Source organism: Mytilus galloprovincialis, chromosome 6 (assembly GCF_965363235.1).
Source record: "Mytilus galloprovincialis chromosome 6, xbMytGall1.hap1.1, whole genome shotgun sequence".
Classification (NCBI taxonomy): domain Eukaryota; kingdom Metazoa; phylum Mollusca; class Bivalvia; order Mytilida; family Mytilidae; genus Mytilus; species Mytilus galloprovincialis.
Window position 1 is genome coordinate 56116824 of NC_134843.1, and position 20648 is coordinate 56137471.

General features: G+C 34.6%; 1 protein-coding gene across 2 annotated transcripts in view; it reads left to right on the forward strand.

Annotated features, from left to right (window-relative positions):
* LOC143079922 (neurocan core protein-like) overlaps nt 1-15416 on the forward strand; it is a 93991-nt gene extending 78575 nt beyond the window's left edge. For both annotated transcript variants that reach the window (XM_076255548.1, XM_076255549.1), the window contains 3 exons: nt 5445-5530; nt 9828-9909; nt 15092-15416. In XM_076255548.1, the coding sequence (XP_076111663.1) occupies nt 5445-5530; nt 9828-9909; nt 15092-15315 (392 nt within the window). In that variant the 3' untranslated portion in view covers nt 15316-15416. The remainder of the gene's footprint in view (nt 1-5444; nt 5531-9827; nt 9910-15091) is intronic.
* The last annotated feature ends 5232 nt before the right edge of the window (nt 15417-20648 follow it).

The window sequence follows — 20648 nt, forward strand, 5'->3', positions numbered from 1 at the left end:
GTGTCTTTGTAATCACCGTGAGCATATTTCACCCTATAGCAAAAACCTGATGGTCGATGTTGTTGATATGCCTTTGTGTAGGCCTGTGATGGATTTGGCTGGCAAGTGTCGACCTTCTCTGTAAAACACTCAAAATCCGAATAAATGACGAATGGAACCCTCATCAACTTTTTGTAGTTACAAAAGGCTATGTGGGTTCCTTCCTCTGGCATCTCGATCCTTACTACATCCTTCTGACTGCAATACTCCATATGCTCATCCAGGATATTCTGTCTTGAGAAGTGAGACGTACACCTGCGGCAGAAGAACAGTTCATGACCATGCTCTGAGATTTGACAGCTCAAAAGTCGAGATAGGCTCTTAATCCAGCAATAGTGCTGCTTGCTCTTATTTTTCAGGAACAAAAGATCCACATGTCTCGAACCTGTATTCTTAGATATTCTGAGGGGATATATTTGAAGGTTCTCTTCTTCATCTTCACCCTTTTTTACACTGTCAAAGCCAAAGACGTTAATGTTTAAGTCGGTGTTTTGCCTCTCAAATTTGTCAATGGCCTTTAATGAGACTGGAAACTCAATGCCATCAAAATTGAACTCATCAGTCCACTTTTTGTACTGACCCACCCGTTTGGTACAGTTTTTGTCAACTTCCTCATGATGTAGGGCTGAAAGAATGGCCCAGCGTAAGCATTCCTCATCAGTATTCTGCACATTGATAATAGCTTTCTTTTGAGCGAGCGGTTTTGGCAATGCTATGTAGGAACTGCCATTGAGAGGTTTAAACTTGTTCAGGTGGATTTCTAGCTTTTCAATATGACCAAATGTCCACCCACTACCTTCACGCATGTATTTAGCCATATTTTCTTTGACCTTCTCGAACATAAATGCTATTTCCAACTCAAGGTCTGTGGATTCGGTGATGGTGGTAAGGGTTGATCTAAAGTGGGGAATGACGTAGATATTTTCTCCGGTCGCTGGGTTTGTTTTTACCATCTCCACCTGTAGTACTAAATACACTTTTAGGGCCTTCATTTTGATGAGTGAATCTGAAATTGTGCTGGCGATAGTGCTTTGACTTACATTAAAAAACGTTACCATATCATGCTGTTTCAATGGTTCAATGGTGATTGTGCCAAATACACCTTTCAATGCATCGCGTCGGTCAACAATTTTGATTTCCTCTTTAACGAGGGCATTTTCAATGTTTTTCTTCACCAGTTCGGTCAGGTCAGCTCTACCTAGTCGGGAATAGTTGGTAATTCCCCGTCTTTTGGCAATGGTCTTCAGTTCCCTTTTGGTAAAAACCTCTTCGCGAGTAAATTTGTGGGCAGTATTGGTCTCAATTAACTTTAACTATTCTCCCTTAGGTTTCCTACTGTATCCCTTAAGACCCTCCTTCTTCGCAATTTTTCGAAGTTCTTTCATGTTGGTTTTCACCACAATATTCCCTACATCTGGGGTATCCTCCTGCTGGCGTGGTTCTTTGCTGTGTCTCCAGCAAAGCCCATCTTTCCCTGGTTTACTCTTACAAAACTGCCCCTTCTTTCTTTTTAGTGAAGCACCACAAGTTTTGAGTTCTTCATTCTCTTTGAACTGATCCATATTCATATCAACACTATTGAATGCCATCTTTTTATTTATTTCAATTTCATCCATTTTACTTTTAGCAACACAGTCATTTAAGGTCTACAATTGTTTGTAAAAGCCATATTTTGTTTCTACCCTAGGATTACATCCCTTTAAGGTGTTTCTACCATTTTTTACAAAAAGCCATATTCTTGTTTCTACCCTAGCCCTTACCCTAACCCTAACCCTAACCGTTTACATTGTAAAAAATCTAAAGTTGGATTTGTGCTAAATTTACCCTTAAAAATGGAAAGTGCCGCAGAATCGGCCTTTGTACACTACTTACACACCCGTAAATGTAGATTTAACTGTAAATTTGCAATCCGTCTTATGTACACACTTATGAAATAGAAATCCATACACGTGTTGTTCAATTACTATAACAACAGCATTTTTTTTTTTTATTTTTTTTAATGCATGTAGTGAATTCAGACTAGTGGTCAGCGTTAGACGTCAGTTTACCTGTAAATGAATCAAGCAAATATATATTCCCGTTAGCACTATAAAAACACGTGCAGTTTGCATGACGTCCATAACCTGAACTGAGAAATTAAAATCAATGACACAGAAATGGCTCCCAAGATCGTAAATATTAGTGAAATCCTACAATCAAATTTTTAATGGGTAAGCTCTGCCTCATTGGGAAAATTTACGCCTACATAAAAGCACACACATCAATGTCAATTTTATTAGGTTTCAAATAAAAAAATACAAATGAATAGGAAATCTCTGCAGATTTTCTCAATCAGGCAAGAGAATCAAAAATATAATGTCCACTCCTAAATTTCAAGAAGTAGCCGAAAAAAATAAATATAACTTCTGTCACTTTTGAAACAGAACGTATTTGCCAAAAAAAAAAACGAACAACAATTATAAATCAAAATGAAATGTTGCTCAAATTGCAATTTGAAATTGAACTACCCCTTTAGTATTTGTAACGTCTTTAAGGATTTCTGGTGTGGTCCTTTGACGTTGTATCGCTGGAATGGCCAACACGCTCGAATTTTCCATTTGTCGCGTCAGCACCAGAGTTTCCAACATAAATGGGCGCTGGTGCAGTCCCGGTGGAATCTGGAGGCGGATTACGATTTGAAAATTTCCTATGTCAAACGTGCCTAAATCGTAATAATCCACAGCTTGATGCATTTGAATTTGCGACAGTCTTATAGTCTCCTCTATTATTGCCGACGCGTCTGCTAATGATATATCTTCCTCGACATCGTGAAGAACCTGCAAAACCACAGGCACTTGTTTTCTATCCATGGCAAGATCTACTATCCCTATATATTCTATCTATACTATTAAACGAGAAGACCTTATTTTATGTGTCGCTTCTCTTCCTTCCACGATAAACTAATCAGCATGCCTCTGTGTTCTATAGGTAACATGCATAGTCGCATTTGTCATGCATTCTTATGATTATTCAGATTGAGTTATTTTTGGAGAAAAACGACAAAAAAAGGAGTCCGGATAATGATTCCGTCATCAGACTGACTTTTAGTCACAGATAAGACTTCCGGTTGGAAACATGCACAAGTACAACCAATCGTATGATAGATAACAAAAATAAAAAATAAATAAGCCAATCAGAGCGTTCTCCGTATCATGGTGTTTAGATCGCAAGAACCACAACAATTATACCTCCTTAGGACAATTATTTTTCGCGTTTATCTACATATAAACTACGATTATACTACTTTAATATATATAGACTCTCAGTATTTTGTCTACTGTTTTCTTTGAAATGTTTACTATTTAAGGGGTCATACCAGTTGCATATATATATTAAAATAAGTAAAAAATGTGGAAACAAGAATGTGTCCATAGTACACGGATGCCACATCGGCACTAATTTACTAAGTTTCGAGTTGATTGGACTTCAACTTCGTCAAAAACTACCTCGACCAAAAACTTTAACCTGAAGCGGGACAGACGGACGGACGGACGGACGGACGAACGAACGCACTGATGCACAGACTAGAAAACATAATGCCCATAAATGGGGCATAACATTTTATTGTTGAAAGTGAAAGTAGTGATTTGGCAAAAATGAAAGTAGGGTAGAGATTAGAGGGAGGCATGACCTTTTTCGGGAGTCGGGGTCGGGTGTGTTTAAGCTCGGAATTCGGGGATTGATCCTTACGGGATCCGGGAATATATTTTTCCATTTCAGGATTTCGGGATATGAATTTCTTTAAATTCTGCATCTCGGGATTTCATGTTTTTAAGCCCGGGATTTCGGGATCAGGACCCCTCCGACCACCCCTCAAATAAGCCTTAGTCGGTTTTAGTCATTTATACAAGATTCATATCCTACCATTGGCATGTTAATAAGGCTCTCAAAAGAAAAATCACTGATGGATTTTCCAAGAAGAATATTTTATTAGACTAATAATGGTCTTTATATAAGCAGTTACATTAATTTTATTTCATGTTTGAAGCGGTGCAAATTTTTAATTAATTTGACTTTTACCAAAAGATGCATTGTAGTAAAGGAGAAGAATAATTGTGCTCTGAGGCCAGAAACACAAAAATAATTGAATTTAACAGAAAGGAAACAATATCGGACTTTGGAAAAAGGGAGAGGGCTTTTGATACCTTTTATGAAATTCTCCATACATAATATCTTTAACAAAAAAAATCACCCTACAACAGATCACAAGCTGTATACTCCCGTGATTTCGCGGGTGCGTTCTAGTAGCTATTATATATTACGAGAGCCTGTTTGCAAAACAGTAAAACAATATTTTAAAAATTCGTTTTAATAGAATTAATAGAATTAAAATATTTTCATTTCCGAAAATACACTGCTCATAAAGGGCATATAAATCAGATGATCGACATAATTGAAATGCATACTTAAATAAAAAAAAAAATCACAGGAAATATTTACCGCTTTTCGATTAAAAGCCCCCCCCCCCCCCCCCCCCCCCCCAAAAAAAAAAAGACAATAACCTCAAATCAATCTAATTTTTTTTTTAAATACACACCTGAGAGAGAACTAAATCATCGCCTTCGATTTCTAGCCAATCTGGAAGAGGGAATACGTCTGCCATGCTTTCTAAAATATTTAGACACTGCGGTTTATTATATTTTGCCGCCAAACGATGATTTTTGTCCTTGATAGCAACGCCTTCCTCGTTAGCCAAATAAACTTCTCACGCGTCGAGTTCGAAAGTGTATTTTACTAACTCGGAATACTATGCTATACATATAACTTATATTAAGGCATACCAGTACAGGGCGTCCGTTTGGTTTAGCAGGATGTATAAATACGCAGCCACGTTCGGCCGGAATGGGGACATTAAATCCGATGTCTTGCGAAGAGAGTGCCATGCAAAATTTTGATCAAAGAATTAGTCAATCAATTAACCAAACAAACAATCAATCAATCAATTATGTTTCGGTCCAATGTGTTTATTAAGGGATTCGGTATCTCATTTCTTTCTTTTTCATTTGTTCTAAGAGACCCGGTCCAATGCATGTGATCAGTCAATCAGTCAGTCAGTCAGTAGTCAACCAACCAACCAACCAACCAACCAACCAATCAATCAATCAATCAAACGTTCATAATTGTTTTCAAAACAATTGATTTATACTTGTTAATTTGTTCTCGTCCTGAACATGCATAAAATATATGCCACTGCACGTTAAGCAAACAACTATCAATCGATCAATCAACATTGATATAATATTGGTTATGAAAGATACTCTCCCAATTGATTTAAACCATTGATAAAATGGACCCTGCTTAATGTCAGCATCTAATTATTGTTTCGACGTTTAAATTAACATCAATATATTCATTTATATCCACAGTGCCACATTGTCCTAATGGTTGGATGTTATATAATCATCATTGCTACTTCTTTGGAAGGGAGAAGATAAGTTGGGATCAAGCAGCGGTAAGTCTAATGGGTAGCAAAATCCAAACTTATAATAATGAAAATCAGTTAAGGTTAACAATAACTTTGCCAAAAGATGTCGGTTACTTGCCATTACTGCTATAACTAAACCTTACTATTGAGGAGAATTTCTGAGTGGTCAAAATAATAACCATATTATGATAGTATCAATGTTTCCATTGATTTCCAACCGCCCCGGTGGTGTCGAGATAGCGTGATAGCCTCGAGTACGGGAAGTCGTGGGTTCGAACTTCCGCCGGGTCAAACCAAAGACTTTGTAATTGCTGATTCTTCGCTAAGCCCGCGTCATTAAGGAGTAAGAGGAAAGACTCTAGTCATTTTATATTTAATATAATAAAACAGTGACGGTCCTGTATTGATTTGAGAATTGTCAACTTGTAAAACAACATTTACAATTTGACAGTTCACATGTTGTCAAGCACCTAAGAACATCTTAATTTTGAATTTCCTTGTTGATTTTAAAGTAATTTTTCATGAATAATTTATTCGGAATATGATATTGATATTGACTATGAAAAACTGGAGATGACAACAAGGCGGAAAACCAACGACACAATGAATATCAAACATATAGAGGTCAACAATACGGTAAGGTCCACGTTTAATGGTCGCACATTTTCCTTAAAATTTGAAACTGATATCAATTGAAAAACTAACAGCATTATATATTTACTCATATGAAACAAACCGGGATGTGGTATTCTGTACGTAGGTGAAACTGGACGCTATTTATCTAAACGCACGCAAGAACACCTTTATCGTTTTAAAAGACCTCATAAATTCAAAAGTATCATTTATCAACACCTTAAGAAGCACAATCATCCTATTAAATATTTAACAGTTCAACCTTTCGATGTAGTATATAAGCAGTCAGGGGAATCTCATTCAAAGTTTTTACGATCACGAAAAATAATTGAATTAAATTGGATTAAAAAATTACAGACAGTCTATACTCTCGGCCTTAATGATAATATTATGGGAATTGGTAATATATCAAGAACCGATTATGTTAATATTTTGGATATAGTTTCTAAAAAAGTTCGTAAAAACCGTTTTCATGGGCGTAGAATAAATCGCAATCAAAGAAAATTTCGTACCAATAATACAATTATTTTGGACCTAATTTCTATTTCAAAAAACAACGGTACACATTATCTGTTAACCAAGCTGTGTTCTTTACCTGTTAATAAATTACATCAATTTTTAGAGGATTGCAACACAATTCCATATTGCAGTCCTAAGTATGAAATCGTCCAAATTATAATTGCATATTGTAATTCTAAACTGTTTCCCAAAATTTATCGCCCCGAAGATCACAGGAAACATTTTATAAAAATTAAATATTTCAATAAAGGTTTTGATTTTGTAAATGTTGCCGGTATTTTTAATGCATTCAGTTAAAGGACAAATTCCTGGTTATTTTGATAATACTGAACTCCTTCTTACTTGTTATGTTTACAAAAATCACCCGGAAATATGTGTTTTATTACAGCTAAAAGATGTGTAAAGATTTAAATATCAGTGACAATACACCTACGTCATTAAATTGTACTAATTCCGAATACGTTTATGGCCCTTGTTCCCATGTTATAACAAGAGGCCTTAACATCGTTCGTGACCGAGAGTTGAAATCATTTCTCGGTAAAGAACCTAAATATCGTCAGCCGTCAATTATTGGAATGAATGTCGTAATATCATCCACGACTCACTACGTACTTACTGCTCGAAACGGATAAAACGCGAAAAAGCTGACAAGAAATCCTTAGATTCTTTTTTTAATTCAGTAATGAACATAGTTGATATACGTATACAACATTTTAAAGAACAACCACAATAGCCCTATTTCTCGTATCAAACATCAGCTAAAAGAACTCGCCAAGGAATTTGTTTTTGTCCCGGCTGATAAGGGTGTTAATAATGTCATTATTGTTTGACGTAAATCTGCAAAAGGAAATCACGAATTCACCAACTTACCAACTGACTCCATATTCGGAAAATGACATCTGTAACAAACATAAACTTTAAGCTACCTCTTTACAATCAGAACCAAATACAATGAAAGTTCCAACTATGTACTGGCTTCCGAAACTGCACAAAACACCTTACAAATATAGATTTATTTCGTCATCAAGCCATTGTTCCCCATCTAAACTGACTAATTTACTTACAAGTACACTTAGTACAATCAAAAGCCTGGAAATAAATTGTTTAAATAAGGCCTTTGAATAGTGGAATTAATTACTTTTGGAGTGTCAAAAATTCTTTGGAAGTACTTGATAAATTGTATGCTTATATTTAGTGATTTCGAATCTGTTCAAAGTTTTGATTTTTCTACCCTATATACCATTTTGCCTCATAATCTCATTGAGAAAAAATTCACATACCTAATTAAATAGGCATTCAAAAAATAGGAATGCGAATATACATGTTAAAACTCTTTTAAGTCATTTTTTAGTAACAACAAACAAAAGAACTATATTAATCGGACCTGCTTTGATACTATAACTGCCCTTGCATTTTTACTAGAAAACATTTGTGTTCGCTAAGGAGATTCCGTATATCGTCAAGTTATCGGAATTCTAATGGGCACTCACTGTGCACCACTTATTGCGGACCTGTTTCTGTATTGTTATGAGTTACAATTTATGACTAAAATCAGCAAAGACCCAACGAAACAACATCTGATACAAAAATTTAATAACACTTTTAGATATTTGGATGACTTATTGGCTCTCAATAATGACGACTTCAGTATGTACACTAAAGAGATTTATCCTGCTGAATTGACTTTAAATAAAGCTAATACTAACAATGAACACTGCCCTTTCCTGGATCTTGATATCTATATCTTTAACGGGAAGCTTAATACCAAAATTTATGATAAAAGAGATGATTTGTTCATTTCCTATTGTTAATTATCCATTTTTAGATGGTGACGTTCCCTTGTAACCATCGTATGGTGTTTATATATCTCAGCTTGTTCGATTCGCTACTGTATGTAAAGACGTATTTGATTTTAACGAAAGAAATATCTGTATTAACGAAAAATTATTACACCAGGGTTTTCAATATCACAAACTAGTCAAAACATTTACTAAATTTTATCATCGGTACAAGGACATTATTTGTAAATATAAATTAACATGCAGACATCTTACGTTCAGGTATTTCACATCCAATCATTGAAGATGGCATATTTTGGTATTAATATTGATTCACTCATAGGGGATTGCTTCGGAAATAAACACATTTGTTCTAAAACCTTTTGTTGGCATGATACGGGTTATGTTCTTCTCATATGTTTTGTGATGGTATGATACAAAACCCCTAACGGGAGGGATTGTGCTTGATTTTCATATGATGAAGACATAATCTTTCAATCACTTTAATTGAAGTCTGGAGCTGGCATGTCAGTAACTGCTAGTAGTCCTTTGTTAATATATGCATCATTGTCATTTTGCTTAGTTTCTTTTGTTACCTATTCTGACATCGATCGGACTCGGACTTCTTTTGGACTGAGTTTTACTGTGCGAATTGATATGTGTTTGTTTATTCTACATTGGCTAGAGGTATAGGGGGAGGGTTGAGATCTCACAAAACATGTTTAACCCCATCGCATTTTTGCGCCTGTCCCAAGTCAGACGCATCTGGCCTTTGTTAATTTTGTATGTTTTTTTTTAAATTTTAGTTCATTTATATGTTTTGGAGTTTTGTATGACGTCCATTTTCACTGAACTAGTACACATTTTTATTAAGGGGCCAGCTGAAGTCCGCCTCCGGGTGCGGGATTTTCTCTCTGTGTTGAAGACCCATTGGTGGCCTTCGGCAGTTTTCTGCTCTTTGGTCGGGTTGTTGTCTCTTTGACATATTCCCCATTTACAATCTCAATTTTATTTCAAATTGTTCTTCAACAATAGTAGACGGGTTTCTATACCATTTGCGGTATACAAAAAACAGAATGAAAAATCCAAACAATGATGGGGGACAGGCAGATGAACATTTGGCGGGATTGATGTAGATTCTGTGATTTCTACCCTTCACTTTTTCATCTCCATTAGTCAAGTATTATCTGGTGTTGATTTCCTACTAACACGTTTACACCATACAATATTTCCTATAGTTTCAATTTGAACTATCAATGCACGATTCACATCATTTAAGATTACCGGCAATGTAACATGTTCGGGGGAATTATAAAAACTAACTAAAATTTGAAAACCGTACAATATTCATTTTTGTTTAATAATTCTGATATTTTAATGACATGTATTTACAGTATTCTTGTGGAATGAGAGGAGGTTATTTAACAAAGGTTGATGACAGAAACGAAGACATTTGGCTACAAACCCACATGCTCGGTATTGTTTTTAAATACTACTCTATAAAAAAATTATGAACACTAGCTTTGCAAGAAGCAAGATACAAGATTAAAGGACGCTCTGAAATATTTCATTATCCGTATATTCACAAAACTTAATAATAATAATAATAATAATAATAATAATAATTAAAATTCAATTCTTCTTGAATAATTGATAGGTCTTTCCCTCCATATTGTTTTAATTATACTGTCATAAATAAACTGTCATATACATTGATCGATTGATTGATTGATTGATTAATTAATTAAACACATTGATTGATTGATTAATTAATTAAACACGTTGAATGGGATCTCTTGAAACAAGCGAAAAAGAAACAAATGAGATCTTGAAACCCATATTAAACACTTGAGACGGAAAAATGCACTGATTAATTGATTGATTGATTGGTTAAACATGTTGATTGGTTGATTAAACATATTGGTTGGTTGATTAAACACGTTAGTTGGTTGGTTGGTTGGTTAAACACGTTGGATAGGTTTCCTGAAACAAGCGAGAAAGAAACAAATGAGATCTTGAACCCCATATTAAACACATGAGACGGAAACATGCACTGATTGATTGATTGATGTATTGGTTGGTTAAACACGTTGATTGGTTGATCAAACACGTTGTTTGATTGGTTAAACACATTGGATAGGTTTCTTGAAACAAGCGAGAAAGAAACAAATGAGATCTTGGACTCCATATTAAACTCATGAGACGGAAACATGCACTGATTGATTGATTGATGTATTGGTTGGTTGGCTAAACACGTTGATTGGTTGATTAAACACGTTGGTTGGTTGGTTAAACACGTTGGATAGGTTTCTTGAAACAAGCTAGAAAGAAACAAATGAGATCTCGGACTCCATATTAAAAACACATGAAACGGAAACATGCACTGATTGATTGATTGATTGATTGATTGGTTAAACATGTTGATTGGTTGATTAAGCACATTGGTTGGTTGATTAAACACGTTGGTACGTTGGTTAGTTAAACACGTTGGATGGGTTTCCTGAAACAAGCGAGAAAGAAACAAATGAGATCTTGAACCCTATATTAAACACGTGAGACGGAAACATGCACTGATTGATTGTTTGATTGGTTGGTTAAACATGTTGATTGGTTGATTAAACACATTGGTTGGTTGATTAGACACGTTGGTTGGTTGGTTGGTTAAACACGTTGGATAGGTTTCCTGAAACAAGCGAAAAAGAAACAAATGAGATCTTGAACCCCATATTAAACACGTGAGACGGAAACATGCACTGATTGATTGTTTGATTGGTTGGTTAAACATGTTGATTGGTTGATTAAACACATTGGTTGGTTGATTAGACACGTTGGTTGGTTGGTTGGTTGGTTAAACACGTTGGATAGGTTTCCTGAAACAAGCGAGATAGAAACAAATGAGATCTTGAACCCCATATTAAACACGTGAGACGTAAACATCCACTGATTGATTGATTGATTGATTGATTGATTAATTAATTGATTGATTGATTGATTGATTGGTTAAACCCATTGATTGGTTGATCAAACACGTTGGTTGATTGGTTAAACACGTTTGATAGGTTTCTTGAAACAAGTGAGAAAGAAACATGAGATCTTGGACTCCATATTAAACACATGAGACGGAAACATGCACTGATTGATTGATTGGTTGGTTGATTGGTTAAATATGTTGATTAGTTGATTAAACACGTTGGTTGGTTGGTTAAACACGTTGGATAGGGTTTCTTGAAACAAGCGAAAAAAAACAAATGAGATCTCGGACCCCATATCAAACACATGACACGGAAACATGCACTGATTGATTGATTGATTGATTAAACACGTTGAATAGGGTCTCTTGAAACAAACGAAAAAGAAACAAATGAGATCTTGGACCCCATATTAAACACATGAGACGGAAACATGCACTGATTAATTGATTGATTGATTGATTGATTGATTGATTGATTGATTGATTGATTGGAATTCAAACACACATAAAACTCTTTAAATAGTGCCAAAATCACATAATTTGCCTCTTAGTACATGACCTTGACCTTTGACCTTGTGACCTTCGTGAAGGTTATTGCTCCATAATGTCATTGCAAAAGACCCTATGGGTCAATGACCTTTTGTTTAAGAGTTTTGCCTAATAATGGCTTTTTATAAACCATAAATGGGGGTTATGTCCCTTACATAATGGTAAAACTAATACAGTCATAATGTAACAAAGTTGCCACTTGAAGTACCAAGCATTTTTCACTACTTAAATTTTCTGTATCTATAACCATTCAAGAATTATAGGGAAATCAAAGACATATGAAAATCTAAAATATGACCTTTGACCTATATTTTCAAGTTATGGTCCAATGATCTCAAATCAAAAGACCGGAGGTCTTTACAACTTACGGTTCATGATTTTTTTTGGCATATTGAAAAGTAAAATATTCAAGGGGAAATAACTCCTATGATAAGTCACTGAATCGCTTCGGTTAAAATTATTTGAAGTTGCGACATCTGGCAAGGAACATTTAAAAAAAACCATTTGCCGCTAAGTCTTATAGTTTATGAGGAGTAGTGATAACAGTGTTTTTAATAATTGGGAAGATAACTCCTATAAGGTAAATAGTAAATAATGGTTCTTCTAATACAAGATAGATTTTATACCCCTGATACGTGGTACCAAAGACCATTTGGATATGTCGCGTACTTTTTTTTATTTTTGACTTTGAAAACGGACGAGGAAAAAGAATAATAATAAACAAACGAAATACAGTAAGGTCTTTCCGTTAAGAAAGGAAAGACCTTAATAAACTAATATTGTTTTTTAAATGAACAACTCCGTTTTGATTGGGGTATAGAAGGTTTATAATTTTACTTAATTAGTGCTGACATATTGCATACGTATATCTACAAAACCTAACATGAATAATAATAATAATAATAATAATAATAATAATAATAATAATAATAATAATAATTAAAGTTCAATTCTTCTTGAATAATTGATAGGTCTTTCCTTCCATTTTTTTTAATTATACTGTTATAAATAAAGTGTCATATATATTGATTGATTGATTGATTGATTGATTAATTAAACACGTTGAATAGTGTCTCTTGAAATAAGCGAAAAAGAAACAAATAAGATCTTGGACACCATATTTAAACACATGAGACGGAAACATGCATGCATTGATTAATTGATTGATTAATTGATTGATTGATTGATTGATTTATTAATTGGTTGGTTGGTTGGTTAAACACGTTAATTGGTTGATCAAACACGTTGGTTGGTTGGTTAAACACGTTGGATAGGGTTCTTGAAACAAGCGAAAAAGAAACAAATCAGATCTTGGACCCCATATTAAACACATGAGACGGAAACATGCACTGATTGATTGATTGATTGATAGATTGATTGGTTGGTTAAACATGTTGATTGCTTGATTAAACACGTTGGTTGGTTGGTTAAACACGTTGGATAGGGTTTCTTGAAACAAGCGAAAAAGAAACAAATGAGATCTTGGACTCCATCTTAAACACATGAGACGGAAACATGCGCTGATTGATTGATTGGTTGGTTGATTGGTTAAATATGTTGATTAGTTGATTAAACACGTTGGTTGGTTGGTTAAACACGTTGGATAGGGTTTCTTGAAACAAGCGAAAAAAACACAAATGAGATCTCGGACCCCATATCAAACACATGACACGGAAACATGCACTGATTGATTGATTGATTGATTAAACACGTTGAATAGGGTCTCTTGAAACAAGCGAAAAAGAATCAAATGAGATCTTGGACCCTATATTAAACACATGAGACGGAAACATGCACTGATTGATTGATTGATTGATTGATTGATTGGAATTCAAACACACATAAAACTCTTTAAATAGTGCCAAAATCACATAATTTGCCTCTTAGTACATGACCTTGACCTTTGACCTTTCGACCTTTGTCAAGGTCATTGCTCCACAATGTCATTGCAAAAGACCCTATGGATCAAGGACCTTTTGTTTAAGAATTTTGCCTAATAATGGCTTTTTATAAACCATAAATGGGGGTTATGTCCCTTACATAATGGTTAAACCAATACAGTCATAACGTAACAAAGTTGCCCCTTGAAGTACCAAGCATTTTTCACTACTTAAATTTTCTGTATCTATAACCATTCCAAAGTTATAGGGAAATCAAAAACAAATAAAAATCTAAAATACGACCTTGACCTTTGATCTTGACCTAATTTTCATTTTTTTTGGACCAAGGATCTCAAATCAAAAGACCCGTGGTCTTTACAACTGATGGTTCATGAGATTTATTTGCATATTGAAAAGTAAAATATTCAAGGGGAAATAACTCCTATAAGAAATCACTGAATCGCTTCGGTTAAAATAATTTGAAGTTGTGCCATCTGGCAAGGAACATTTTAAAAAAAAACATTTGCCGCTAAGTCTTATAGTTTATGAGTAGTAGTGATAACAGTGTTTTTTGTAATTGGGAAGACAACTCCTATAAGGTACATAGTACCAAAGATCATTTGGATATGTTGCGTACTTTTCTTGATTTAAGACTTTGAAAACGGACGAGGAAAAAGAATAATAATAATAAACAAACGAAATACAGTAAGGTCTTTCCATTAAGAAAGGAAAGACCTTAATTAAATAATAAAAAAACTTGAAATAAACCCCATTCAGATGGGAGTATAGAAAATTCATTACTTATTTAAGGCAGACATTTTGTTTTAAAATTTATAAACACAAATATTACCAGAAAAACTTTAATTCGAAAAAAGGAGAAAAAATAACAAGAGGGAATTCAAAAATAATAAGTCCAATAAAAATAGAAAAAAGCATGGCCAAAAATAAAACGACGAAAGGACAAACAACAATAATAAAACATCACATAGAAAACTAAAGGCTCAGCAACATTTACCAAACCAAAAACTCTGAATGAACTACTTAGATGCTCTGAAAGGATAGGCAATTCTTACTCCACATATGGAACCCGTCGTCTTGCTGAAGCAAGTAAAAAGCATAATTGAATTGTTCTACTTGTCTCCAGGGTTTTTATGTTACATGTAATAATAACGGTAAGATGCAATAGTCACGCTGTCTGTATTCGAGTAGAACATTTTGAAACAAAGAGACTAGTTAAACAAATGGTTACATATTTCAGGCTGGATTGGCGCAACCGATCGCGGACATGAAGGTCAATGGGTTTGGTATAATGACGGCACTCCAGTACAGTACAATAGTTGGAGACACAGCACAGGAGAACCGAATAATGCTAACGGTGGCGAGGATTGTGCATACATGTTGGACGGGGGTATTTGGAATGATGCATCTTGCGATAGTCCCATAAGTTACATCTGTGAAAAAAACCTTGTCGCCAATGGATAGATGGAATTTCACCTACCTGGCCAATCTAGTAATTTATAGTAATATAATTTATTGAATGTTCTCTGATTAAAATACGTTTTGATTAAATAACATATACAAGACTTTGTAAATTTGTAAATATATGAACAGTTATATTTCGAGAAAATTATATATGTAGAAACGTTAATCGTCTTAAACTGCAAAGGATAGGATTTATGTGTAATTATAGTAAAAGTAAGGAGCAACTTATTATGCAACATTTAACTGATGTCGACATTCTCATTTTTCATTCAATTTTATAAATTTTACACTTGATGAAGCTAAATCCGATTGATAGTTGGTTGCTTAATGTCCAGTGACCAATATTTTATGCATATATAGGATAAGAACAAATTAACAATGCATACACTAGGTAGATCCTGTAATAGGATTCGACCGGGATAAAGGGTGGGAAATCTTAACTGCCACTAGAAAATAAGTATAAATTGAAAAGGCACAAAAATTAGCCTTGCAACACGCCATCTACTGACCCCTCAAAGAGTTGCTGCAGGGGTTGTTAACGTGAATAGAGTGTGGCACTCTATCTACACTAGGCATCGGATTTCTCGTCCCAATTCTGACCGAACGTAGCTGCGAATCTGTACATGCAACACAACCAAACGGGAAATCCAACTTTGGGCTGGGTTTTACTGCTTGTCGGAAGAAGACCAAGAGGGACGATATTTCTATTCCCCGGTCACCTTAGGATGTCCTACTCCGAAACAAATGTCGTCAACAATATACCAGTACTATACGTATATCTTACTGGTATACGTATATTTTACTGGTATCGCTATTGAAACTTGAGAGTAACCAGTCCTGTACCTGATACACGTTATTGTTTGATCAGCAAGATTGCGACTCCTTCAAGAAAAAGATTACTTTTTTATGGCTTTAGACACAACTGTCTAATTGGCTATTATTATTTTTAATTTAAACCATGCAGTTTTCTCTTTAGCTTCATACTTGTTTTTGAAGAATTTCCTGTTGCATAATGAATGTAACGAGTGTCATCAATTATCTAAAATATAGTCTTCTTATTAAATATCTATTACTGGGAAAATAAAAATACTAGGTTAAATAAAATGATTCAATACAGATGATGATGATGGATGGCTGTTGACAGTCCAGTGGTATATTCATGACGAGAACATATTAATTTGATATGAATATAAACCATTCTTTGTACTACACTGACACGCTGAGTCGGATTTTTTACGTAGTAGTTCATAAGATGACAGTCCGCAGGAAAACATTTTACCCTACCTGGACACATTATTCGAACTCCAATCTTTGCACCTATTCCTAGATGCCAATTGCTTAGTGGAGAATCAGCAAATACCAATTTTCAAGTATTTGGTTTGACCCAGTCGGGTATCAAATCCACGACTTCTCGCACTCGAGGTGAGCACGAGACCACCAAGGCGGTATATCTAATACATGTATATAAAATACGTGTAAAATCTAAGGCGACAGATCTGACAATGGAAATGTTGATGACCGTGTTTATTGTGCCTATATTACATGTATATAGATTCTACTACTGCATCAAGTGTGATACGATATTTATCCATTCGAGACAGTTAATTTTTTTAATTTAAAACGCGAGGCTCGCCGAGCGTTTTAAATATTAAAAATTTAACTGTCGAGAGTGGATAAATATTGTATTGCACGAGATTTGGTGGTGGAATCTGTTTCTCTAATGATTTAAGACGATATGCAGACAAGTTTAATCCTTCTTTTCGAATGATCTGCAAAAAGATGTATTCTTTCTATGTGACGTCATCAGACATGATCGCCTTTTTTCATGACGTCACAATGGGAATTTCAGATGAAAGCAAGAAAATATGACGTCATAATCGAGTTTTGACAAATGAACAACTGACATCAAACGAACCACACGTTGATTAAAAAAATAATCAACAGGTCAGGAAAAGGATAAATCGGGTAAGAATTAGAGGAAATCACATATGTGTAATACATCTGACGACATGATATATGATTGTGTATGCAATTTACTATTCTTAAATCACCATCGGGATCGGAAACCTAATACCTGCATGTACGAAAGCTGAGAAGGATCATTCAAAATTCATAATTCAAAATTCAAAATTCATTTCACCGCAAGTCAATCAGGAATGAGCTAGAGTATCAAAAGGAGATGGTAAAGTTCGTTTTTTGACTAATGAGTTTGACTATCCCTTTTGGTATTTTCCGCCTCTTTCTTGTTAATTAAATTGAATTGATTCCATAGTTACATGTAACTGTAAACATACATCGCATAGAATTACGCTTTGAAATTAGTGAAAACTATATTATATAAATAAAGGGAAATCTGGGAAGAATGTCAATGAGACAGCAATCCAACAACAAAAATTACCAAACGAAACAAATAGTCTTAAACAATAGATATGTATTTGTACAGTCTATACAAATTGTGAATATATTTTACAAACGCAATCAAAGATGCGTCATTAACAAGCAATTGCCAAAATAACTAAAATACAAGATGATTTTTTATATATTATACAACTTCTGACGAGGTTCCTGATTTAAGACATGAAAGGTAACAAACTCCGAAACAGTGGTGACGTTGCTGTGCTAAACTAATAATCATGTCAACGTAGCGTAGTAAAGAGGACGTAACCGCTGTTTCGGAGTTCGGAAATGTAACACGGTTAAACAAGTTTTTATTGGGGTGTTGCTAAACGGCGGAAACGGAATACGGAACGGAAACGGAAAAATAAAGAATTAATAATGTATCTTTTCTTTTTGGTTATTTAATCTACATTGACATGTTTTATATAGAATAACACATGTTCACAAGAAAAAAAACCAGAGGAATGAATTTAAAATAACAGATTTTAAAGCATAATGTATTGAAATAATTACCAGGAAATGATGAGACTATGTTTTTGAAATATTTGATAAAGTCATGTGTACGTCGTTCGTGCGATTCAGGATAGTCTGTTCGAATTTTCTTTTAAAAAAAAAGTTTGATCAATGTCAATAAGATAGCAACCCAACAACAACAAAAATTCAATATAGGCCTAAAAAAGATTGACATCGGCCTCGATTCTATAAATAGGATGTGAAGTAATAATTTTTTGGGGAAATCCTTTGCATCATTTTTTTCTGTTTTCTTTTTTGAATCAAGATGAGTGTTGTGGTGTATCTTGTTGCGTTGTTCTGCATTGGTGATTTTTGTTATATCTTTTCTTGTATAATGGAAAAAAACGTAAAAGAAACCTAATAGGGCAATGGTGTATGGACAAAATCCAATATGGAAACCATGGAACTAGAATATAAACTTGTATATACTTTATTTTAATGAGAAAAAAAAAGTGGCGAAAACTCTCACTTTACAAAGCCGTTCTCACCCTTTTACAATACTCAAGGATTTGTATAGTAAATCCTTGCAATACTGAAGTATGCTGTTTGGTATTTACATAGGAAAAACATTATATCTCCTAGAATTTAAATCAATAAATACGAATTGATGTGCAAAAAGTGTCGAACAATTAGTAGCCTACATGGATATATACGATTTGCACAGTGCCATCACTTAATAAGTCGTAGTCATGTCCTGAGATTTTCAAAATCAAATTGTCTACGCTGCTTCAAATATCATGCCGCTTAACTCTTCTCTAAAAATTCAATTTCTCTCAATTTTACATAGTCAGCTATAAAAGGCTCCGAAATGACAATGCAAAAGAATTCAAACGAGAAAACTAACGGCCTTATTTATGTACAAAAAAAAAATGAACGAAAACAAAATATGTAACACATAAACAAACGACAACCACTGAATTACAGGCTCCTGACTTGGGACAGGCGCATACATTTGTAGCTACAGAATGTGGCGGGGTTAAACATATTAGCAGGATCCCAACCCTCCCTCTAACCTGGAAGTGGTATAACATTACAACATAAGAACAAACTTACAATAAAAATCCGTTGAAAAGGCGTAACTCCTCAGATGGGCACAAATAGAAGTGGACGTGGTCGGGTACTTGTACATCCCAATAACAAAAAGACACTCGGTACAGATCTGAGAGTACTCGCAGTTAACTGACAGCTATTTCAAAGCCACTAACAACTAATAAAAGAATCATGCGTCTAAGACGTAAAGCATTGATGATATTATAATAATCTAGACGATAACACATTATGTTAGACTATACTATATGCTGCAGCATCTTGCAGAGAATGCATGTTTGAGATACTTAATTTGCGGAAATGCACAAATGTCTCCTGTTGTCCATTCATCAGGTATCAAGATGGTATTGATGATTGTTGAAAAATTTGTGAATAATAATATGATATATAGCTGCTAATTCATTTTATTTTTTTTAGGTCTATTTTTTTTTTACATTCAGTGATTCTATGGCCTATTACTTCTGGCCCTCATACTTTTTATGAATTGAATCCATATTCTAATTTTGTTCTCGCCCATACTTAAGTAGTTATGTCTTTCCATTTTGGGTGTAACGGTTTATTTAGTGGTACATATTTAGTTGATGTCTTTGTTGATAGTGATAGTGAAATGTTCATTCAATGTTTTTGCTCTGTCATGGTCGTTTTCTGCTGGTACTAAGACCTGCTTTAGCCTTTAGTGGTATACTTTGCGAGAGTTCTTTTTTATCTGACCTAGCCCTGTAAAGTGAACTTTTCTCGTCACTTGGCGTTCGTCGTCCGATTTCGTCTTTTACAAAATTGCTCAGTCTCTGAAACTTCTTGGCCAGATGGTATTGAACATATGTCTTTCAGGGAGTCGCCTGATAGTTTTGGTTAACCTTTGAAACAATTACCATTGGTGTATCTAATTTTAAAACTGTGTTGGATAACCCTTCCTGTCAGCTTAGTTAGCCGACATGGCTTACATTAAAACATAGGGATAAAATGCAAGGGCTGTCTATTAAGAAACGCTATGAATAACGAAGACCTGATGTGAAAAACATGTCTAATATCTGACATTTGACTTTTAAAATGAGTTTTACTGTGCGTATGCTTCATATGTGTTTCTTTATTCTACATTGGCTAGAGGTATAGGGGGAGAGTTTGGATCTCACAAAACAGGTTTAACCCCGCAGCATTTTTGCGCCTGTCCAAAGTCAGGAGCCTCTGGCCTTTGTTAATCTTGTATATATTTTTTAATTTAATCTCATTTATATGTTTTGGAGTTTAGTGTGACGCCCATTTTCTCTGAACTTGCACACAATTTTATCTAGGGGTAGGCTGATACCATCTCCGGGTGCGGGATTTTCTCGCTGCGTTGAAGACCATTGGTGGCCTTGGGATGTTGTCTGGTCTTA